At 46.7% G+C, this 25035-nt stretch overlaps 1 protein-coding gene across 1 annotated transcript in view; it reads right to left on the bottom strand.

The window, feature by feature from the left end:
• The window catches only part of LOC310659004 (uncharacterized protein), a 37286-nt gene extending 26337 nt beyond the window's left edge, over positions 1–10949 (bottom strand). The window contains exons 1-8 of the mRNA XM_083401608.1: positions 10334–10949; positions 10086–10163; positions 7952–8025; positions 6111–6235; positions 4839–4977; positions 3959–4111; positions 2083–2196; positions 734–863 (exon numbers count right to left, since the gene is read on the bottom strand). Coding sequence (XP_083257734.1) covers positions 734–863; positions 2083–2196; positions 3959–4111; positions 4839–4977; positions 6111–6235; positions 7952–8025; positions 10086–10163; positions 10334–10429 — 909 coding nt within the window. The 5' untranslated portion in view covers positions 10430–10949. The remainder of the gene's footprint in view (positions 1–733; positions 864–2082; positions 2197–3958; positions 4112–4838; positions 4978–6110; positions 6236–7951; positions 8026–10085; positions 10164–10333) is intronic.
• Between the last annotated feature and the right edge of the window lie 14086 nt (positions 10950–25035).

Below are 25035 nucleotides of genomic sequence, written 5' to 3'. Positions count from 1 at the left end.
CTACTCCATATGGGAATAGTCCCTTTGTGCATCTCTAGCTAAAAAGCTGCTGGTCCTACAATGGAGAGGAAGTCAAAAGAGAGAGTGTGCAGCGTGCCTTGTCCTTTTGTGTTACCTGGGCAGGTAAGGTCACGCAACCTCTAATCACATGCAGAGGAAGTTTGTCCCAGCTCAGGAGGAAACAGGAAGTTTTCTACTGACTGGAGGAAACATTTCCCTGCATGTCCACTCTAGGAAAACAAAGAATGTTGTACTTGACTGCTATCTATGCATCACATCCTACATCTTTGCCAAAGGGGTTTGCAAAAAGTAAAGCACAACTTTATTGCTGGGCTGTGAAAAATGCGCAGCTTAAAGGCTCCTGCCATCCCAGCCTACTGGGAGGAGTGTGCCTGCCGCCTCTCTGAAGGATACACTGTTCTTCAACCTGTTGTATCACTGCATTGGTCATGAATGGTGTGTTTGACCACTCCCTGGGCAGTTTCCTAGCAGAATGTCCTCCCCGGAAAGGGATGTGCCCGTTTTCTCTCTGTATGAGTAACAGCTCTGGGCTTGCCTCGTTCCATTTGCAGGCACGCACAGATCAGCGACTCATGAGGAAGCAGAGAAGGGGCACTTCTAAAGGCAGGAAGCTGACAGCCACACTTGGGCCCTTTGTCTGCTATTCCATGTTCCCCTTCGCCTCTAGTTGGCAAGCGCCAATATCCCATTTGGCTGATCATCCTGGTTTTACCGCCATCAATCTTCCTGGCGCAGGTTTGGCCTCCTGCCATGCCGATGCTGGTCCACTCCCTGCGGCAAGCCGCAGTCGAGCCAACTCCAGGTGCCGGGCTCCGGGTTCGATGGGCTGCGAGTCCCAAAACCTGCCAAAGGAAGAGTCACACGGAGTCAGCCTTGAATAGGAGCTGCTTGCCATGATCTGAATTAGCATCTAAGCTGCTTGCCTTAGCTATGATTCCTGCGTTGTAGCGGGGCTGGGTCCCTTCCAAGCCTAAAAGTCTACTATTACGGTCTTCAAATAAAAACATCTTGAAGGTCCCAGGCCACAGAGAAGTTAGGCTGGCCTCAACTAGAGCCAGGGCTTTTTCGGCCGTGGCTCCGATCTGGTGGAACACTCTGTCACAAGAGACCAGGGCCCTGCGGGACTTGACATCTTTCTGCAGGGCCTGCAAGACAGAACTGTTCCACCAGGCCTTTGGCCAGGGCACAGCCTGACTCCCTCCATCAGCAATCTTCGCAGAGCTCTGGCCCAATGGTTGCCAGTGGCTTGAATTAATTAATTTTATAATGAATGATTTTAGAGTGTTGTTTGTACTGTTTTATTGTTGTTAGCTGCCCTGAGCCCGGCTTCGGCTGGGGAGGGTGGGATATAAATAAAATTTATTATTATTATTATTATTATTATTATTATTATTATTATTGATTTATTTACTGCTTACCTACCAAATCAGCTTTTTAAGTGGTTCGCAACTATAAAAACAATCCGTAATTAAAATACACAACACCATTGAGACGTTCTCCCTGTCCCAAGCAATGGCTTGCTTGTGTTGGCCACCCTGCACCCTCCCGGGAAGACCTGGGTAGACCCACTAAGGCCCCCCGCCCCCCACCCACGGGCTTGTTGGGAAACTGTGTACTTGCAGCTACTCGCACAGAGTCAATTAAGGTTTGGCAGACAGCCAGAAGGCAATCTGAAGGAGTAAGTCTGCCTGGTGATAACAGAGGCATGGAGACAGCTCCCTGATTGGTCAAGCTCTCTCAAGGGTGTGATAATTAATGACCTACTAACGGGAATGTGTTAGTTCAGAGCTCAGTGTTCAGAGTTCTGTGTGTCAGCGTAGGAGTTGTGAGTCGTGTATCAGAGAGCTAGCTAAAGATCCATGCTCTGTTCCTGTAAACAGTCCACTGTATATAATAAACACCTAACTGCAAGTTCCTGGTTCCTGCTTCGTCTGTCCTGTCTGCAGCCAAGTCGCCAATTGCTTCCGTGGATTCTGCATTTACTCTGCTAGGTCTGGCTAAGGTCCTGCAACTAGTCAGAAAGTTGCGAAACACCAAATAGGTTTGGCCAATAGGGCTCACCTTTCTCCCAAGAACAGCTCTATCGCAAGCAGAGCAGCTGGGAACGACGCCTCCTGGTGGACGAGCTCTGTCTGTGCATGCAGATGTAACAGTTGGCGCGAGGTTTCTGGGTTGCTGCAGAGAGAGGGGGGGCAGCATAGGGGATCCATTACCTCAGTGTTGCCTGCACTGAGGTGCCATTTGGGATCGAACCTGCGACCTTCTGCATGGGCCTCTGGCACTCTGCCACTGAGCTATGGGCCTTCACTTAATGGGAAGGCAAGTCAGGGCCTTGATCCATCTCGCTCTGTACTCTCTTCACCAACTGGAAGGCTCAGCACAGTTGTCCCTGAAATATAAGTCTGGGGAGTCTGTTTCTCTCTAGTTCCATGCCTTGAGGAGATGTTTTGCATGCATCTAGGCTGCATCAACAGGGACACGGGTGGTGCTGTGGTCTAAACCACAGAGCCTAGGACTTGCTGATCAGAAGGTCGTTGGTTCGAATCCTTTACCTTTACCTAGGCTGCATCAACAGGGATGTGGGTGGCACTGTGGGTTAAGCCACAAAGCCCAGGGCTTGCCGATCAGAAGGTCGGCAGTTCTAATCCCTGGGACGGGGTGAGCTCCCGTTGCTCGGTCCCTGCTCCTGCCAACCTAGCAGTTTGAAAGCATTTCCGTGCGCTGCTCTGGTTCGCCAGAAGCGGCTTAGTCATGCTGGCCACATGACCCAGAAGCTGTCTGTGGACAAACACCGGCTCCCTTGGCCTATACAGGGGTACCTCAGGTTACAGACTCTTCAGGTTACAGACGCTTCAGGTTACAGACTACGCTAACCCAGAAATATTACCTAGGGTTAAGAACTTTGCTTCAGGATGAGAACAGAAATCGCACGGCGGCGGCGCAAGGTCCCATTAGCTAAAGTGGCACCTCAGGTTAAGAACAAAGCTGTTCCTCAGTGGAACGGACTCTCCCAGAAGATGGTGGGCTTTTCTTCCTTGGAGGTTTTGGAACTGAGGTTGGGTGGCCATCTGTCAGGGATGCTTGAGCTGAGATTTCTGCCTTGCAGGGGGTTGGACTAGATGATCCTTGGGGTCACCGGTTCAGTCCCCAGCATCACCACAACAGAGCTGAGAAAGGCCCACAAGATTGTGGGATGTGAAACACAAGAGCAGTCAAGTACAACATTCCTAGAGTGAACATGTTTACACATGGGGAGGAATGTTTGTCCAGCCAGCAAGTCAACTTCCTGTTTCCTTCTGGGCTGGGACAGACTTCCTCTGCATGTGACTAGAGGTGGGCGTGGCCTCACTTGTGCAGGTAACGACAAAAGCACAGGGCAGGGCAGCCATCTCTCTCTCTTTGACTATATGCATCGAAGAAGCAACATCTGCTTAGCCAAAGATGCTCTCTTGGCTTCTTTTTATACTTCTATAAAAGTATAAAAAGAGTTTACTCACTAACATTCTGTTCACAATTGGCTTCCGGCCAAGAGAGGACAAAAGGGACTGTCTCCTTATGAGATAGTTTCCAGGTGTATGTTACTTTTCTAAGCTAAGTCTGCCTTCTGGGATCCGATTGTGAACAGAATGTGAGTGAGTAAACTCTTTTTATACTTTTATAGAAACTGTGTCGTGTCTTATCTTTTATGCGGGAATAAGGGGAAAATACCAGAACAGTTATTATAGAGGCTTTAGCGAGCCTGAGCAAACGCATCCGCTGTGAGATTAAAAAGGGGAATGTTACTCTGCTAAAATTGTGAACTTGTTAACACAAGTTGGAAAGGCTGTAATGGAACAATATATCCTCTCCTGCATCCCTGAATATTCCCACAAAGATGACATGGAAAACCAACTCAACACTTTCTGCTCTGGAGACATGTCCCTCTTCCAAACCTCACCTGCCGCCCTGGAGGTGCCGGTGGGTCAGCAGAGCCGCTGTCTCTGCCTGCCTCCTGCGCCGCAACTGCAGGAGGGCATGGGCGGCTGTGCCCTCTGTGACCGAGGGGTCGAGGGGTCCCCCGTTGGTGTCGCCCGCCTTCGGTGCCCCAGATCTGGTGAGCAAAAAAGGTCGCGCAAAGTTGGAAGGGTCAGGAAAGATAAAAGAAAACGCTTCTTTGTTCGGCGCAGAGTTAGCCTGTGGAACTCCCTCCCACAGGAGGGATTAGACACATTAATATTGCAGAGGGCTAAGAATGGCTGCTGGCTATGCTCTTCCTGAAGTAATAATGTTTCCCAATCAGAAGGTCGGCGGTTCGAATCCCCACGATGGGGTCAGCTCCCGTTGCTCGGTCCCTGCTCCTGCCAACCCAGCAATTCGAAAGCACGTCAAAGTGCAAGTAGATCAATAGGTACCACTCCGGCGGGTAGGTAAACGGCGTTTCCATGCGCTGCTCTGGTTCGCCAGAAGCGGCTTAGTCATGCTGGCCACATGACCCGGAAGCTGTACGCCGGCTCCCTCGGCCAGCAAAGCGAGATGAGCGCCACAACCCCAGAGTTGGCCATGACTGGACCTAATGGTCAGGGGTCCCTTTGCCTTTACATTCTGCATGGACTAGTTGGATGGCCACATGTGCAAATGGCTTGAGATACCTATTAGGTCCATCAATTACCATATAGCATATATTCAACACAAAAACCAGTGACCATTTGTGGTTGACAAAGGACAGCTGGACATAGAAAGGGCCCCATTACCTTCAGGAGCTGAGGCCCTCAACAGACCTAAATCTGGCCCTGGGGCCCATGCCCCCAGCTGGACTTTCACACATGTACTGAGCGCACCTGACTTCGTGATGCGCCCCAGGCAGGCTGGAGAGGGGCAGGATACTTCCCTCCCGCAGGCCAAAATCCACCAGGGTCTCCAGCTCAGAGAGCTTGTCCTCTTTCGCGGCCTGAGACAGGGAGGTCCAAACCGGATGCCCTGCAGTGGGGAGGAGAGAGAGGGAGAGAGAGAGAGAGAGAGACTCTAAGTCTACATGTTCAGTTGGCAGAGCATGAGACTTATACTCTCAGGGTTGTGGGTTCAAGCCCCACATTGGGCCAAAGATTCCTGCATTGTAGGGGGCTTCGCCGTGTTGACCATCGAGATCCCTCCCATCTACAATTCTATGTAGATGTTACATGGGCAAAACCACTAGAATGCCCATATTACGCAAATCCAGTTGAAAAAATGCGTAAACATAATAGGCTGTATAATAACAATTGTGAAATTATTTACTAGAAACTACTTCTCAAAATTAGGGACGCAAGTGGTGCTGTTGGTTAAACCACAGAGCCTAGGGCTTGCCGATCAGAAGGTCGGCGGTTCGAATCCCCGCGACGGGGTGAGCTCCCGTTGCTCGGTCCCTGCTCCTGCCAACCTAGCAGTTCGAAAGCACATCAAAGTGCGGCGACCCAGAAGTACTGGAAAGGGTTACTTCCAGGTTTCACCGCTCGCGCATGCGCAGATGTGCAAAATGATGTCACACGCATGAGCAGAAGCGGTGAATCGCAACCCGTGCGGGCAAAGCCGCATCGCTACGGGTTGCGTTCCTTTCATGTTGCGAATGGGCATCTGGAACAGATACCGTTCGCAATCAGAGGTACCACTGTACTTGCACTTTGACGTGCTTTCGAACTGCTAGGTTGGCAGGAGCTGGGACCGAGCAACGGGAGCTCACAATTTTGAGCAGTATCTAGTAAATAATTTTACAATTGTTATTATATAGTCTATTACGTTTACGTGTTTTTTCAATGGGGTGTTACTTGGGCTTCATCTCCTTTTAGCTTTATCTCAATATTAATTCTTTGTTCAGTGTTTATAACTGAGAATTTTAGTCCTTTGAACCGCTTCAGGGTGTTTTTACAATCAAGTGGCGTATACCGGTACATTTTGCTAAAATAAAAAATCCACTAACCTAGTCGATCACCACATCTTGGTGGCCCTTTCTCTTAAGCGAGGGGATGTCTGGACGTCCAGCGTACTGGCTTGCTCTTCCCTCGTCTGGGTCATCGCTGCCCCCTTCCCCAGATGCAACTCCTGCTCTGCCCCACTGCTGTGCCCCACATTCTCACCATAGTGTGCCTGCAGCATCTCAGCGCACAGTTTCCTCTGGAGAACCCGGTATTTCCGCTCCAGCGCTGCCAGCACCCCGGAAGCCTCCTCCGCAAGCAGGGTGCTCAGACCCCCAGAGTCCCACCTGTGGCAGAGAGAAGGTGTCAGCCCCAGCTGGATGTGTCCCTCTCAGCCTTGCCGCTGCGGAGATCCATCGACCTCTGTTCCTCTGACGTGTGTCTGTGACTCAAGCCGAGCAGCCTTGAGCACACATTACTCAGCAGCGTAAACTGTGCAACAGAAGAGGCTTGAGGCCTGGACACATACTAAACTACGCATTTATTATACATAAATCAGGACAAAGAAAACATGGCATCTCTCCTTGCCGTCTTCTCGGAGAGAGACCGAAAACAGAAGCAATACAGAGCGGAAGTTCCGCTCACAGACTCCAGCAATCTGTGCTGGAATGTAAACAGACATGTGACATGCAATAATCCCACACATCTGCAGCTCGGGGGGAGTGTAATCCCAACAGAAGGCACCTGCGTTGCTGTTCTGAGACCTTGCCCCTCTTGCAAAGGCATATATGTGCCTTGCAAGGTATGCCCTCTGTTTTGACACTGGGAAGAGTGAGAAAGGCATCACTGAAAGGCATTTTGCATGCTGGCAGTCTCGTAAGGGGAGGTGACAGGAGAGCCGTCTTCCAATATCAGAAGAGATGCCCTATGGAAGATGGATCAAACTTGTTTTCTTCTGCTCTGGAGGGTAGGACTCGAAACAATGGATTCAGGTTACAGTGGTATCTTGGTTCTCAAATGCCTTCGTGCAAAAACAGATTGGAACCCAAACACTGCAAACGCAGAAGTTTGTGTACCGGCTTGCGAACTTTTTTCGGAAGCAGAATATGCTCTGATTTGAGTGCCACACTTCCAATTTGAGTGTTACGCTGAGATCTCTCTGTTTTTGCTATTTATTTCATGTTTTTGTTTTGGCGGCTCTTTTTGTTTTGTTTTTGTGACTGTGTGGAACCCAGTTCAGCTACTGATTGATTGATTGATTGATTGATTTTGTGACTGCAGTACACAATTGTTTTTGTTTTATGGATCAATGGTCTCGTTAGATGGTAAAATCCATGTTAAAATGCTGTTTTAGGGGTTGTTTTTAAAAGTCTGGAACAGATTAATCAGTTTTGCATTATTTCTGTGGGAAAGCGCGCCTTGGTTTTGAAACACTTTGGTTTCAGAACGGACTTCCGGAACAGTTTGAGTTTGAGAGCCAAGGTACCACTGTACAAGGAAGGAGATTCTAACTCAAAAGCAGGAAGAAGTTTCTGGGAGTAAAAGCTGTTCAGCAGTGGAACAGACTCGCCAGGGACTTGGATGGTAGCAGACTCTCCTTCCTGGGAGGTTTTTGGATGGCTGAGATTCACGGTCTCTTCCGACTCTATAGTTCTACGATTCTAAACCATTTTGTGGTTGTTTTTGAAAAAGCCAAACGGGATATAAATTCCAATAAATTAAACAAAATAAATAAGGCTATGATCCTCTACAAAAACCCGCCAGGAAAGAAAGAAAAAAGTAGATTTTGCAATTAAAGGCAGAGCTCAGAAGAGGTCTCCTCCAATGCCTTTGCTTGAAAAATTGCTTGTTTTCCTCTCCCTTTCTCCATTTCTGCAAGCCCGGCAAGGCTTTTGACGATCAGATGTCAATCATGTGACATCGCAAGACCTTGTGAGATTGACAAGCGAGTTTCCCTGCCCACCTGTCAAAGCTGGCCTGCGAGGATGGAGGTTTCCTCCTGCTGCTGCTGCTATAGACCCTTACTCGAGAGTAAGTCCCTTCCTCTGAGCAGGGAGACCTACCGTTCCAGTGGCTGCTCATCCCATCTCCTGATGCCCCAGCGATAGAGAGGGCTGCTTGCCCTTCCGCTTGCACCCTTCGAGAGATAGAAAACCTCAAGTCAACGTGGCTGGGCAGGACTTGAATTTCACACCAGGGGTTGGGGACCTGTGTTCAAAGCCTGCGTCTGCCAAAGAATCAGTCCATGGGCTGAGTTACTCTCTCCCATCCCTGATCTGTATTAAGGGCCTACCTTACAGGACTACTGTTGCCAGGGCAAACCCAAACTGTGCCGTAACATGCTGTTCAATTTTCATAACTCCTGATGAGGCACCATTTACTGTATTTTTGGCTCTATAAGACTCACTTTTTCCCTCCCCAAAAGTAAGGGGAAATGTGTGTGCGTCTTATGGAGTGAATGCAGGCTGCGCAGCTATCCCAGAAGCCAGAACAGCAAGAGGGATCGCTGCTTTCACTGCGCAGCGATCCCTCTTGCTGTTCTGGCTTCTGAGATTCAGAATATTTTTTTCTTGTTTTTCCTCCTCCAAAAACTAGGTGCGTCTTGTGGTCTGGTGCATCTTATGGAGCGAAAAATACGGTACTTATAGTTTCTGATCCCAAAGGGTGCCGTCAAAAGCTGCAAACTGTAAACTGTAGGCCACAGAGGAGCACCCTTTTTCTGACATAATTTTGTTATTGATTTTCACAAGTTTTACAAACTTAGCTAAATTTCAATACAGGGGTTCCTCGTGATGTGAACGGGATCCGTTCCGGAGCCCCGTTCGCATCCTGAATAGAACGTAAGACACGACGGTGCATCTGTACATGCGCGGGTCGCGTTTTGCCGCTTCTGCGCATGCGTGTGATGTCATTTTGAGCATCTGCGTATGCGCGAGCGATGAAACCCGGAAGTAACACACTCCGTTACGTCCGGGTTGCCGCAGAGCACAACCCAAAAGCGCTCAACCTGAAGCACATTTAACCCGAGGTATGACTGTATATGTTTTTCTTAAAATTTTGACTTCCCAGCCTTACCTTTTTTTGATTCCTGACTTATACCTAACCTTTTTTTTATTCCCGACTTAAATCTATTGTTTTATATGACATATTTTTATCTAATACAATTATCCTCTATTTCGCTTATCATTGCTTTCATCCCGCTGCTCATAATTCGAACCCAGCCCTCATTTTCACTTGACTGTAACAGTTCTTCAAATAATTCGAAAAGGGTCTCCACACCTCTGTGAACAGTTTCCTTCTTTTATCTGATAGATAATATCAGATAAAATCTATCGTCTGGGGGCTGATGGAAGCTATTGCTCAACAAGATCCTTGGGTTTGGGAAGCCTGAGCTAAGGAGATGGGTGCTGCTGAGCAGGAACTAAATTCCTCACTTTGCAACCTGGACTACTGCAAGAAGATCAAACCTCTCCATTCTGAAGGAAATCAGCCCTCAGTGCTCACTGGAAGGACAGATCGTGAAGCTGAGGCTCCAAGACTTTGGCCACCTCATGAGAAGAGAAGACTCCCTGGAAAAGACCCTGATGTTGGGAAAGATGGAGGGCACAAGGAGAAGGGGACGACAGAGGAGATGGTGGGACAGTGTTCTCGAAGCTACCAGAATGAGTTTGACCAAACTGCGGGAGGCAGTGGAAGACAGGAGTGTCTGGCGTGCTCTGGTCCAGGGGGTCACAAAGAGTCGGACATGACTAAACGACTAAACAACAATAAGTTTTAACTTCTAACTTTGTCCCTACATGGGGGTTTTGAAATGCTCAGAGGAAATCTGATTGGTTCTTACGAACACGGTGTAAAAAGTTCTTTTGTGAATAAAACGACCTGGGCCGAGGGGTGGACAGGTATTATTATTGGCACCTCCTTCCAGAGTCTTGCTGGTCAAGCCTCGTGTATATTTTATTAATCAGAGTCCACTCCTTCCTTGCTTTGGGAACGCTACATCCGGGCCCTAGTCTGGCGCTCACTGAAAGCCATCCACACTGATGGCCATCGCTGCCCTCCTGCAGCAGTGAGTTCCATAGCTGAGCTACTCCTAGGCAGCCCGCCCTCTCCCAACCACTGGGGCCCGATCCTGGTTCAGACATCGCCGAGCCTCGATTCCCGAGCAGTTTCCATCCCAGGCTTGGTTCCCGCTCCTACCTGCTCGCTGAAGCAGCTCCTTCTCAGCTCGGTGCGGGGTCTGTCCGCAAGCAGGTGGGGTGGTCTGAAAAGCCAGTCCTTGTGGGGTGAGGGGGGGGAGAAGCAAGAGGAAACCGGGTGAGGGGCCTGTGTAACTCCCCAGCCATGCAGGCAAGCTGGCACCCCACAATATTGCCCCCCTGCAACATGTGGGTCCTGCTTGGCCCCCCGAACCCCATTAGCTGCTCCACCTAGGACCACCCGTCTACCTCAAGGTGGAGAACCTCAGGCCCTCCGGGGGCAAGTGTGGCCCTCCTCGTCTCACTGCCTGGCCCCCGGGACCCTTGCTGGGCCAATCCCCACATGCCCTCCTGGAGCGCAGGACATTTTGCTGCCTGAGGCCAAACGGAAAACTGTACATCGTCACGGAAAACTGCCCGAAGCAGCTGGAGGCGATTGGAGGAAGCCCATTGCACTGGGAGCAGGTCTCTGGCCTGGCGCCTGAAGCCACCGCCTCACCACGTCTTGAAGGGGAACAGTTAGGATTACCCCAAAAACCCTAAAACTGTTTGTGAATCCCCCCCCCCCAGCCAAGCCTCAAAAGCCTCACCTCAAGCATTTTTAAGAACTGCATTTCCTCTAAGGCAAAAAGCATTCACTAAGCATATTCCTCTTGCTGTAACTAAAATACTGTGACAAAAGGTAGGGAACAGAGTCCATTGTTTTCTCAGAGCCTTTGGCCTTGCTTAGACTAGATTGCAACTTGCTTCTGTCCGGGAACCATGCCAAAGCACAAGAATGAAACATAACTGGAACACTCTGAAACCCCCCTTTCCTGGGAAGAGCCCAAAAATGGTCCCAAGACAGGAACTTTCTGTTCATGCTCAGGAGACACATGGGAGGAGGAAGGGGGAGGGAACTGGAAGGGGGATATATACAGTGGTGCCTCGCAAGACGAAAAGAATCCGTTCCATGAGTCTCTTCGTCTAGCAGTTTTTTCGTTTTGCAAAGCAAGCCCATTGACGGAGTAGCGCTATTAGCACTATTGGCTAAAAAAGGGCTAAAAACGGCTTTTTTGGGGGGGTAGCGGTTTTGCTGCTAAAATGCTTTTAGCAGCTTAGCGATTCAGAATAAGGCGTTTTGGAGCAAAAAAAAAATAAAAATCGATTTTTTTCGTCATTTTTCGTCTTGCGAAGCAAGCCCATAGGGAAATTCGTCTTGCGAAGCGCCTCTGCAGACGGAAAACCCTTTCGTCTTGCGGGTTTTCCGTCTTGCGAGGCATTCGTCTTGCGGGGCACCACTGTACTCTGTGCCAGTGGCGTAGCGTGGGTTGTCAGCACCCGGGGCAAGGCAAGTAATTTGCGCCCCCTAACCCGTGGATTTGCGCCCCCTAACCCATGGATTTGCGCCCCCTAACCCTAACCCCCAGATGTTGCGCCCGGTGCGGCCGGCCCCCCCTGCACCCCCCACGCTACTCCACTGCTCTGTGCAAACGCATGTGAACTCGTGCTTGTTTTTGTGAGTTATCACACTTGCTCCTCTGCTCCCCCCCCCCCCCGATGGCAGAATAAAAGCTCTTTCTCTGGATTTAACCCCTTGGTGTCGTTTGGCTCCTTTCGTCCCTGTTCGGGTGCAACATTTTCCTATCCATGGTTAAAAGGGCCTAGAAAGGCTACAGTCTCCTGCGTGGGACAGTCTCCTGTCTCCGCTATTTCCGCGGCCCAACCGTTACCTCGATGTCTCTCCAGGAGAAGCTGGGTCCCCGGCTCCTGAGGAAGTCTTGCCAGGCCTCGCCTGTAGGGTGGGCGTGGGGCACCTGGGCCAGGAGCAGCTCCACATCGCGGGCGGAGAGGTAGCCGTCGTGGTCGGAGTCCAGGAGCTGAAAATCCCAGTGCAGCTAGGGAAGGGTATCTCATATAGATATCTATGTACAGTCACACCTCGGGTTACAGACGCTTCAGGTTTTTTTGGGTGGCGGACCGCCAAAACCCAGAAGTACTGGAACAGGTTACCGTATTTTTCGCTCCATAAGATGCACCTGACCGTAAGGGGGGGGGAAATCAGCTCCCAGTTGCGCCGCTTCTTTTGCAAAGGGGAAAAGGCCCTTTTTTGAGGATCAGCTCAAAGTTGTTGAGCTTACTTTGCAAAGGGAAAAAATCCTGCTTTTATGGGGTTCAACTCACAGTTCTGCAGCTTCTTTAGGAAAGGAAAGGGAGCCGTTTCTACAGTTTCCAGACAGATAATCTAATCAGCCAGTCCCATGTCGCTGGGGAAACAAGCAGCCTCCGTCTGCAGAACATTCAACAATGGGCAAGGGGCGGAAAGGGAGCCAGCGATCGACAGCACATTCGCTCCATAAGACGCACAGGCATTTCCTCTTACTTTTTAGGAGGAAAAAAGTGTGTCTTATGGAGGGAAAAATATGGTGCTTCCAGGTTTTGGTGGTTGCACATGTGCAGAAGCGTGCTCTGGTCCATGGGGTCACGAAGAGTCGGACACGACTAAACGACTAAACAACAACAAAGCATTTAGCCTCACCCTAACACCTGGCGCTTGTAGGAGTAGCTGTTCTTCATTTCTACTTTCCTTCCGCTACAGGGGGTGCCTAGGAGGGCTTTTGAAATGGACCCCCCCCCCCCCCCGTTGAGCCCTGGTCAGAGGAGGATGAGAAAGAGAGAGAGAGAGAGATGGGGACCTCTGAACTCACCTGTTGCTTCAGGTAACACTGCTGCCCTGCTTCAAGCAGCGCCTCCAGGAGCTTGTCGGAACAGCAGCCGTGCCACGCATGGCTCCCAAATACCTGTGTGGCAGAGAGGGCATGTTGGGCGCACGCTTGGTTATCATCTTCCTAAGCAACTACTCTTCAGATATAGTGGACTGAGGCCATTTAGGGCTTTAAAGGTTCACCAGATTACAAGTCCACCACTCTTAACCACTACACCACACTGGCATTCACTGGAAAGGCGGCATAAAAATAAAATGATGATGATAAAGATAAAATCCCCACCAGAGAGGAACAGCTGTAGGACTATGCCAAAATGGCTATACTGACTGGAAAGCTCAGGAACCAAGAAGACAATAGCTTCAAGAAAGAATGGGGAAAGTTTATAATCTATCCGGAACACCACTTTTAATCAGCTGAAAACATTACCAGGATTTTAACAACACTTGTAATGTAACTAACATGATGGAAATACGGACAGATACGTATTATATAATAATATGCAGTTGAAAATGTTGACAATAGGAGCCAGGGAGGGGAAGGCGGAAAGTCGAGGGATTCAGAGAAATCTCTGTAGATGGTTATGTATTTGGTAATGTGGTAACTTTTGTAAAATCAAATAAAAATCATTTCTACAAAAAAAAGGGGGAGGAATGGGAGGGACCCAAAGGATCACCTAGGACAGCCCTCTGTGGCCGGAGAAATCACATCTAAAGAGTCCCTGACAGCTGGGTTGGAAAGCAGTAATGGCAGGTGTGGAGCCTCCCTGGTCAAGAGCGGTCTACCTGTGCCCGTCACTTTCCCCATATCCATAGAATCATAGAGTTGGAAGAGACCACAAGGGCCATCGAGTCCAACCCCCTGCCAAGCAGGAAACACCATCAGAGCACTCCTGACATATGGTTGTCAAGCCTCTGCTTAAAGACCTTCAAAGAAGGAGACTCCACCACACTCCTTGGCAGCAAATTCCACTGTCGAACAGCTCTTACTGTCAGGAAGTTCTTCCTAATGTTTAGGTGGAATCTTCTTTCTTGTAGTTTGGATCCATTGTTCCGTGTCCGCTTCTCTGGAGCAGCAGAAAACAACCTTTCTCCCTCCTCTATGTGACATCCTTTTATATATTTGAACATGGCTATCATATCACCCCTTAACCTCCTCTTCTCCAGGCTAAACGTGCCCAGCTCCCTTAGCCGTTCCTCATAAGAGATGCCGTTCCAGAGGCATCTCTTCTGGCCACAATGGGAGACCAAACGCCAGGATGCTTGCAACCATTTGCAACTGTCGCAGGAACCCCCCCCCCCCCCCATCATTCAGTTTGTACACACACACACACACACACACACACACTACATACGCTACGCTTCTGTTATAAATTCATAGAAAATCATTTACACCACAAAGAACTCGTAACCCACCTACTTTCGGCAGCCAGAAACACCATAACCAGACACTGGAGAGACCTGTCAGGAGGAAGCATGGACCAATGGTACCAAATAGTATGGGAAACAGCCCTACTAGAAAAATTAACTAATAAAATGAAACTGACACGGGGACAAACAGAAGAAGACGCCTTTACCCCGGTATGGCTCCCCTTTATCACATACACAGCCCAACAGGACAATGACAAGAATCCACCAACAGCATGCAAATCAATATGGCTAACCTGATTCAAAACACCCACCCACCCCACTCACACATGAAAATAAAGATCACCACAGCCAACCACAAGCAAATAATCACACCCTAGGCCAATCCCAACCTCTCTCACCACCAAAGGAACACAAGTGAACAACACACACACAAAAAAAATAAATTCATAGAAAATCAACCATACATCAGATCTGGACTGTTCCACTTTTATTTTACTCCATGAAGGAAGGAATACAAAGGCTTCCGGGTCTGAACGCGATCGGAAGATGGCTGCTTTCCTCTGATGTCTCAGAGGAAGAGCTCTGAGAAGGACGGGGTTTTACTGCTTCGACGACGCAGAAACTCCATAAAACCGCAGGCGGGGAAAGCCTACGGCCGTGGGACTCAGCGGGCACCGAAAGCGCAGCTCCAGATCGTCTCCGGGTCGTAAATAGCCCCGGGGAACAGAGGGGGGGCCGGCGTGGTGCTGTGAGGCTATCGCTACCTTCTCAGAGCGACGTCGCATTGCCAACCGGAGAGCGTTCGACCTCTTCTTGTTACAATTTGGATTACAAAACAGAATAATCGTGAGTAAACTACAGTAAATTTGAAGGACTTTAATTTGGAAAACTTGAATTGGAAAAGAATCGGGACTTTAAATTTCTTTAAGAATGATCGGAACAGAGGTGGGAAGGTCTAAACAGGAAGTCAGCCTTCCGCTTTGTATATAGTAGAAAGTAAAGACTATGCTTTTAACATTCTAAAATAAGAGATTGAAAAAGCTACTCTGAAGCCATAGAAAGGATTGCAACCCCCCTCCCAAGAACTGGAAGGAGGGGGAGTATTTTGGGAAAGACTAAATCCCCCGGAGAAAGAGGCTGCGGTAACAGAAACACCGCTCTGACTCCCAGGTCCTGAGCTGCCGAATTTGAAAATACTAGCCTCAGAAAGGGGATAGTGGACGGCGCTTGATTAATGAGAGTTAAAGGTGCTATAAAACTGTTATAAAGGTGTTAGAACCATAAAACTGTCGCCAAAAGGATTGATGATACAATTCGGTCTTGACTGTAAACCAAAGGACATTTTGTTTCTTCTGATTGTGGAATCTTAGAGTCCCCCTAGTGGGCACAGACATTGTTACAAGTCTACTGGTAATTTTCCACTGTAACATCTTACTGCAATTTCTTATCGGACTGTCTGTTTGTGTCACAAGCCCAGCTGCAGCTGCAGTCTGACCGTGGGAAAGCTTAGCTTATGGCTGAGAAAGAGAGTTATCAGGGAAAGACAACAAGATCGGGCAAATCCTTTCTTCCAGGAAGAAGAGGTTCTCTAGACCCTACAGGAGGCATTGACTCACAACAGAAGGGGAAAGGAATGTCTAATACAGATGAACTGATAAGTTCTGGCTTTTCAAAGCTACAAGAGGCCATTGATAAACTTACAGCGGAGGTGTCAGGGACGAAGAAGGAGATTGCAGAAATTAAAAATCAGGTGGTAGAAACGAACAAAGGGATTGCAGATGCATCTTCAAAAATAGATCAAAATACGCTGAGCATCCGGCAAAATACAGCTGCAATAGAGAAATTATTGGGCGACTCCGATAAAACGCGAAAGATTGCAGAAGAAGCTCGACAGGTCGCAGCTGCCACGGAGGAGAAATTACCATCGATGACCAGACAGCTGGAGGACTATAAGGTTAAGTTTTCTCTATTTGACTTGAAAGAACGAGAGGCAAATCTCAGGATCAGAGGTTTGCCTGAAATTGAGAAGGAGAGCCTGCGGGACTACCTGTCACAAGAGTTTGTGAAATTTTGGGAATTAGATCCGGAAAAGGAAGAAATAAAAATTTTGAGTGCCTTCCGACTGGGAAGAGCAAGTAAAAAGATTAAAACCAGAGATTGTCTGATCACATTAAGATCCAAGGAGGAGAGGGATAAGATCCTAGGACTGCATTTTCACAAACCTTTGGAAATTTCTCAATCGAGAGCTGAAATTTTTAAAGACATCCCCAAACCTCTGCTCGATCTTAGAGCCAGATATAAAGACTTGGTGACCTTGCTGAGAAGAAATAATATCATCTTCAGGTGGGAATTCCCAGAAGGGCTCTCCTTTAGCTTCAAAGGACGAAAGATTAAAATAAAGTCAGTGGAAGACAGAGACAGTTTTTTGGAGGCCTGCGGGGAGGACGTACAGAAAGGGACAGCAGACCTACTAGAGGAAAGAAGAAAGAAGACAGCAGAGGCAATATTGAATCTAAATTTGGATGGAAAGACTCCACCAGGAGCAGAAGAAGACAAGTTGTCAGAAGCAACGGGAGGAACAGAATAACAATAATACAACATGTCTCTGCAGCTTTTGAGTTGGAATTGTAATGGTTTGAACATTTCTTGGAAGAGGAAATCCATTTTTCACATATTAAAAAAAGAACATGTGGACTTGATTTGCTTGCAAGAAACACATGTGACCAGGCTTCACAGAAAAATTTTAATTAACAAAAAGTTGGGACAAGAATTTATCTCATCGGACAAAGTTAAAAAAAGAGGAGTTGTAATTTATGCTAAAGAAGGCCTGGCACCAAAATTTGTTTTTAAAGATGAGCAAGGAAGATACTTGGCTATTGAAATACAGTATCATGGACAGAAATATTTGATGGTGGGCGTATACGCGCCCAATGAAGGAAAATCAGAATTCTTTAAAAGACTGCATGAGACATTGTTGGATTATATGGAGTACAATGTGATTCTAATGGGAGATATGAACGGAGTAGTCTCAACGAATATGGATAAGGCACAAAGACAGGTAGTTACCAAAGATGGGAGACTACCGAAAACCTTTTTTGAAATGACTGATAACTTGGACTTGATTGACATTTGGAGAACGAAACATCCCCTGGAAAGAGAGGGAACCTTCTTTTCTGAAGCCCAAAAGACTTGGACTAGAATTGACCAAATTTGGACCACTAGAGAACTGGCCCCAAAGATAAATAAGGTGGAAATCTGCCCAAAGACTTGCTCCGACCATAACGCTATTAAGATGGCAATGAACTTACAACCAACTGGATCCTTCAGATGGAGGATGAATGACTCTCTTTTTAGAGATGCGGAATTTGTGAAGAAAGCCCAGAAAACTCTGAAAGATTATTTTGAAATAAATTTGAACACTATGGTGGAGAAAAGAATTATATGGGACGCAAGTAAGGCGGTTATGAGAGGCTTTTTGATCCAACAAAATGCACTCAAGAGAAGATTACAACAGGAAAAAAGAGAAAAGATTTTGGATAAGATCAAGGAAGGTGAAAAGAGATTGAGAACAAACCCAAAATCACAGGAAATATTAAGAGAGATAAAGTTGTATCAAGTACAGTACATGCAATTAATAAACCAAGAGATTGAATGGAAAATCAAACAGATGAGACAAAGAACATTTGATTCGGCAAATAATTGTGGAAAGTTATTGGCATGGCAAATAAAGAAGAGACAAAAAATGAACACTATTACAAGTTTGGAAGTTGAAGGAAGAATGTTGCAATATCCCAACGAGATCAGGAGTGCTTTTCAAAAATATTTTAAAAAGCTCTACTCTCAACAACCACAGAAAGAAACAGAGATAGAAGAATTTTTGAAAGTGAATGGGCTACCAAAAATATCGCAAGAAAACAAACTTAAACTGAGCAGCAGGATAACAGAACAAGAGATAGAGAGTGCCATCCAAAATATGCAACTAGGCAAAGCTCCGGGACCTGATGGGCTGACTGCAAGATATTATAAATCATTGAAAGACTGGCTAACTCAACCCTTAAAAGAAATATGTAATGAAATACTTCAGGGGAAAAAGGCTCCAGAATCGTGGAAAGAAGCTTTTGTGACTCTTATACCAAAGACAGATGTTGAAAAACATCAACTTAGGAATTACCGGCCTATATCATTGTTAAATGTGGATTACAAAATATTTGCGGATATCTTGGCGAGAAGGTTGAAGAAGGTATTAACAGAGGAGATTCATAAAGATCAAGCAGGCTTTCTCCCAGGAAGACATCTATCAGAGAACGTAAGAAATATAATTGATATTTTAGAACTTTTACAGGAAAATATAAATACAAAAGCGGCGCTGATATTTGTGGATGCGGAGAAAGCCTTCGACAATATCTCTTGGAGTTTTATGAAGAAGAATCTCCAAGGCATGGGGGTAGGCCAAGAATTTGAAAATGGTATAGGGGCAATCTATTCTGAACAAAAAGCTAAATTAATTGTAAATAATGTTTTGACAGAAGAGTTCAGAATAGAAAAAGGAACACGACAAGGGTGCCCAATTTCCCCACTACTTTTTATATCGGTCCTGGAGGTGTTGCTGAATACGATCAGAAAGGACCAATTGGTTAAAGGGATACAGGTCGGAGCCAAACAATATAAATTAAGAGCCTTTGCAGATGACCTGGTTTTGACGTTGCAGGAGCCAGAATCTAGTGGAAAAAAAGTTTTAGAACTGATTCAAGAATTTGGCCAATTGGCAGGTTTTAAATTAAATAAAACAAAAACTAAGGTTTTGACAAAAAATTTGACAGAAATTGAAAATGAAAGGTTTCAGAAAGAAACAGGTTTAACAGTAGTGAAGAAAGTTAAATATTTGGGAATAACTATGACAGCAAAAAATGGGAACTTATTTAAAGACAACTATGAGAAATGCTGGACGGAGATAAAAAAGGATCTAGATACGTGGTCTAGCTTGAAACTCTCACTACTGGGGCGTATTGCTGTAATTAAGATGAATGTATTGCCAAGAATGCTATTTTTGTTTCAGACACTGCAGATTATTGATAAAACTGATTGTTTCAAGAAGTGGCAAAAAGATCTATCTAAATTTGTCTGGCAGGGCAAAAAGCCAAGGATAAAATTTAAAATATTAACAGACGTTAAAGAAAGAGGGGGCTTTGCCCTGCCAGACCTAAAACTCTATTATGAAGCAGCAGCTTTCTGCTGGTTGAAGGAATGGCTACTTCTTGAAAACACAGACATATTGGATTTAGAAGGGTTTAATAATGCATTTGGCTGGCATGCATATCTATGGTATGATAAAGTTAAAGTGCATAGAATGTTCAAAATTCACATTGTCAGAAAAGCACTGTTTAATGTCTGGATTAGATACAAAGATCTTTTGGAAAACAAAACCCCAAGGTGGTTGTCTCCAATGGAAGCTAAGGCAGTAAAGAGACTCAATATGGAGGCAAATTGGCCGAAGTATTGGGAGATCTTAGAACAGGATGGTGACAAACTGAAATTGCAGAGTTTTGACAAACTAAAAAGTAAAGTCCGAGATTGGCTTCATTATTATCAAATAATGGAGGTATTTAAAATGGACAGAAAAATTGGCTTCCAGGTGGAAAAATCAAAATTGGAAACAGAACTATTAGAACCTAAAACAAAAATATTGTCTAGAATGTATAATTTGCTGCTGAAATGGAACACACAGGATGAGGAAGTGAAATCGGCTATGATTAAATGGGCTCAAGATGTTGGCCATAACATAATGTTTGCTGACTGGGAAAGGTTGTGGACCACTGGAATAAAGTTTACGGCATGTAATGCCTTAAGAGAGAACATAATGAAAATGATATATAGGTGGTACATGACACCAGTCAAGCTTGCAAAAATGTATCATATGCCTGATAACAAATGCTGGAAATGTAAAGAAGCAGAAGGTACCTTTTTTCACCTTTGGTGGACGTGCCCAAGGATTAAGGTTTTCTGGGAAATGATATATAATGAATTGAAAAAAATATTTAAATACACATTTAGAATGACCCCAGAAGCCTTTCTCCTGGGTATGGTAAACCAACAGGTTCAAGTGAAGGACAGAACTTTTTTTATGTAAGCTACAACAGCAGCAAGAATACTCATCGCGCAATACTGGAAGACGCAAGATCTACCCACGCTGGAAGAATGGCAAATGAAGCTCATTGACTATATGGAACTTGCAGAAATGACTGGCAGAATCAGAGACCAGGGAGAAGAGATGGTGAAGGAAGACTGGAGGAAATTTAAAGTCTATTTACAGAAGCATTATAAAATTACGAACGTTTGAGGTTATCAGATTGAATGTAAAAGAATGTTATTATAAAAATGACAATGTTAAAGAAAGTATATTTAATAAGACATAGGGAAATGTAAGGATAAATAAGACAATAATATTAATCTGAACCAAAGATACGCCAGAGGGAAAGAGTTTACTACCAGAATATAAGACCTAGAATACAGAGTGGGAAGGCATGGGGAAGTCGCAGACCTAAGTTAATGCTGAAGAATACAATGATACAATATTTGTTTTTAATTCTTTTATTCTTACTGTTTTCTTTTTTTTATTTGTCTTTGTACAATGTATGTATTGTTTTTCTTTTGCTTTTTTCCTTTTGATGTGTTTGTCGATTTGTTCTTTTTTTGTTTATTGAATGTGGAAAATAAAATATTATTTAAAAAAAAAAAAAGAAGGAAGGAATACAAAATGGGGAAGGTTTGATACAGGACAGGACAGCCATAATCCCTTGAGCATACCAGCACATACACAGGAGCCCTGCCCAGTTGCTATGCCAACCCTGATGGTCCTAGACAGAAGACCATCACAAAGAACTTGCATACGGGAGTGGATTCAGCACAGACTGGAACAAAGGACAATAATCAGCTCTTCCCTCTGGGGGCAGGAAACTGCAAACTCCCCTCTGTCCCCTGGAAAGTACTCATGGGGTGGGGGAAAGGAGGAACCAGCCAGGTGACAGGACACTCAGGTTACCACCACAACTCCTCCCTCAACCCTCCTTTTTGTGATGTAGTTGTGATGTACTCTTAGGGGTGTAGTTTGGGGGATTAGTAACTAATAAAAGTTGAGGTCTTCTTTTGTTCTGGGCTTCCATTTTGCTTCATCTTGTTGTGGGTGGGAGTATTCAATAAAGGCCAAGCCTACAGGCTGCTGTTTTGCTCCAAGTTATCCTGGTTGGTGTCTTTGTTTTTGTCCAAGGGAGCCCTCAGATTTTTCCATTAACACAATGCTTTGATGACACAGAAAAGAGATTGCAACCTCACCTGGTGAACAGCCGTCTGCAGCTGGGCCCTGTCTGCCGCCGTCCGGAACAGGCCAGGCTGGAGGCGCCGCAGATCCCCGAGGCCCCACCCGCCCAAACCGGACCCTCGTGCGTCCATCCGGCGAGCCGGCCTGCTCCTGCAATGGGGGAAAGATGGAGCCAGGTTTTCACCGTGTCCAGTCAGAAAGCCGCACTACAGAGACCACAGCAGAGCCACCATGGCTGGTAGCCATCGATAGGCCTCCTAGCCAGGACCCAGGTACGTACCCTGCAATTTCTGGGCGCTCCAGGAGACAGGTGGAGGGTGGGGGTGAGAGCCAGGAGCTGCTTTGGGCCAGCCGAGGTGGCAGAAGTTCCAGGCAGTGCAATGCTCAGCGCAAGATCTCTATTATTCATGGAGCGCCCGGGTGCCTTTGTCTGTTGTTATATGAGATGCTCTAAACACCACAAGACGGTGGAGCCAGGAAGGCGGAAAGGAGATCCAGCTTGCATTCAGAGGCCACATAATCCCTTTCCTGCGTTGGCAAGAAATCGATCTTTCAGCACGGCAGCCCTTTGGAACTCACCGCCTATTGATATCAGGCAGGTCTTTCTTTCTTTCTTTCTTTCTTTCTTTCTTTCTTTCTTTCTTTCTTTCTTTCTTTCTTTCTTTCTTTCTTTCTTTCTTTCTTCCTTCCTTCCTTCCTTCCTTCCTTCCTTCCTTCCTTCCTTCCTTCCTTCCTTCCTTCCTTCCTTCCTCTTTCTTTCTTTCTTTCTTTATTTTTCTTTCTTTTTCTTTCTTTTCCTTCCTTCCTTCCTTCCTTCCTCCCTCCCTCCCTCCCTTCCTCTTTCTTTCTTTCTTTCTTTCTTCCTCCCTCCCTCCCTCCCTCTCTCCCTTCCTTCCTCTTTCTTTCTTTCTTTCTTCCTCCCTCCCTCCCTCTCTCCCTTCCTTCCTTCCTTCCTTTCTTTCTTTCTTTCTTTCTCCTGCCAGAAATGTTCTTTATTAGTCCTTCCTGCCCAGAAGTTTGGAGAGTTGCCGTGGGTCTTCATCTGCTTATTTCATGACATTTCGTGAAATTTGCACTCTGCTCGATTGTCGGAAACCTCCAAGCAGTTTAGAAGAAGGTAAAGAACCCAGAAGAATTGGATTAAACCCGCTGTTAAAACATGCAGAAGCCAAAATACCGAAACACATTAAAAGCGCCACGATTTTCCCGCACGTGGTGGTCTGGTAAGAAAGTGAGGGTATTTGGGGGGCAATGAAAAAGGATGAGATAAAGGGGGGGAAAGATGTTTAAAGTGATTACACACACACACAAAGAACCCTGAAGCTTTTCTACAAGGGACAGAAATTCCAAAAAAAAAGATTCTTATGTAACTGCAGCAGCCGGGATTCATTACACCCAGAAATGGAAATATGAAGGGGGGGGGGTGGAGAGAGGCACTGATGTAGAATAGGATGTCCCTATTTTTATCAGAGGAATGTTGGCAGGTCTGTGTTTGTCACCTGCTCCTCACGAGGGGCTGGCACGTAGCCGCTGCTTCACGTCATAAGAGCATCCGAAGATCTGTCTGGTTGCAGGATCAGGCCCAAAGTGGGGAGCTCACAAGCAGGGAAGGAGCAGGAGAACCCCCACTTTCCTCGTGTCTCAAACCCCTAGCTCATGGAACTGCCGAGTTGGAGGGGACCCGAGGGTCATCTAGTCCAACCCCTGCAACTAAACCGCACATGACAGGTGTTTGCCCTTGCGGGGTGACAAAACACTCCTTTGCTGGAAGAAAAGCAACTTCGTGAGCAGAGAGCCCTTTCTCTTATGAGTTTCCTCTTATAAGTTTCAGTTTCCATTTCCCCCGGAACGAATTTGCATTTCTCAAGCACCCTCTGCAGTCCTTGCACAGAAGCTGCTAAGTCCCAGCTATGGCCAGGCTGACTCTAGGGGGAAAGACCACCCTTCCTTGGCGGAAGCCTTAGAAATGGTCCTGGGGGAAGGCAGAACGGAGGAGGCAAGCGTCCGCTTCTCCGAATCCTGCTTCTGTTCGGTTGGGAGGGAGCGTGTCTGTTCTCTGAGCCACCAGGTCCCAATTCCAGATTGTTTCCTACTTCTCAGACTGAGGAGAGAGCCAAGCAGGGCCTGGGGGTTCCTCTGCCTGACGTAACTGGAAGACTTTTTTGGACCGTTCAAGAACTATTATAATAATGACAAATTTGCAAGCACGATTTGAACAACAGAGATTATTGTGTTATGATTTGGATACCAGAGTGAAGACAGGGGGCAGCGATGGGGAGGGAGGGAAAACATCACAGAAAATGAAAGGGGAAGTTGATAATATGTTATTATTAGTACATTGGTACCTCAGGTTACGGGACGCGGGTGGCGCTGTGGGTTAAAACACAGAGTCTAGGGCTTGCTGATCAGAAGGTTGGTGGTTCAAATCCCCGCGACGGGGTGAGCTCCTGTTGCTCAGTCCCTGCTCCTGCCAACCTAGCAGTTTGAAAGCACGTCAAAGTGCAAGTAGATAAATAGGTACCGCTCCGTCAGGAAGGTAAACAGCATTTCCATGCGCTGATCTGGTTCACCAGAAGAGGCTTAGTCCTGCTGGCCACATGACCCGGAAACTGTACGCCGGCTCCCTTGGCCAGTAAAGCGAGATGGGTGCCACAACCCCAGAGTCGGCCACAACTGGACCTAATGGTCAGGGGTCCCTTTACCTTTACCTTGTGTTACAAATGCTTCAGGTTACAGACGCTTCAGGTTACAGACTCTGCTAAGCCAGAAATAGTACCTCGGGTTAAGTACTTTGCTTCAGGATGAGAACAGAAATCGTGCGGCGGTGACACAGCGGCAGCAGGAGGCCCTATTAGCTAAAGTGGTGCTTCAGGTTAAGAACAGTTTCAGGTTAAGAACGGACCTCCAGAACGAATTAAGTTCTTAACCCGAGGTACCCCTGTGTTGAAGAAAAAAATGGTTATGTAATTTTATTTGGAATTTGTGGGAGTTTCATGAAATATATTCCAAAAAATAAAAATGAAAATTAAACCACTTTTGACTTTTGAGTTGCGGTGATGGACTCTCCTTCCTTGGAGGTTTTTAAGCAGAGGGTGGCTGGCCCTCTGTCAATGATTCTTTAGCTGAGATTCCTGCAATGCAGCCGGGGGTTGAACTGGATGACCCTCCGGGTCCCTTCTGACTCTTAAGATTCTACGATTCTAAGCATCTGAGTTGGCTTGGTTTTAGCAGGGGCCGGAAAAAAGTACAGCGAAGGCGCCGCCTGCTTGGTGTCAAGTGGCAGGGAGTTCCACAGTCCCCTGTAACAGGGCCAATTCCACCTACTGAAGCGGTCAAATGGGCTCCGATAGGTTTGGGCGACCGCATAGGCAAACGTGCATCAATGGCTGTTCCAGAAGAAGACTGCTGGCTGGGTGGCAGTTTCCTGATAAAGCCCCCCTTTCCTAAAGGTTAGGTTCTGTAGCCTTCTTAGACTTTACTGGCTGGTGGCGTCTGCGTTGCTCCCGGGAGGGAGGGAGGAAGTCAAATGACACCGAGGTTGATTCAGAGAAAGAGTTGAGCAGA

The sequence above is a fragment of the Podarcis tiliguerta genome, assembly GCF_965153285.1.
Source record: "Podarcis tiliguerta genome assembly, chromosome: 10".
In the NCBI taxonomy this organism is placed as follows: Eukaryota; Metazoa; Chordata; class Lepidosauria; order Squamata; family Lacertidae; genus Podarcis; species Podarcis tiliguerta.
Note: the sequence above shows the minus strand (reverse complement) of the source record. Positions and strands in the feature narration are given on the sequence as shown.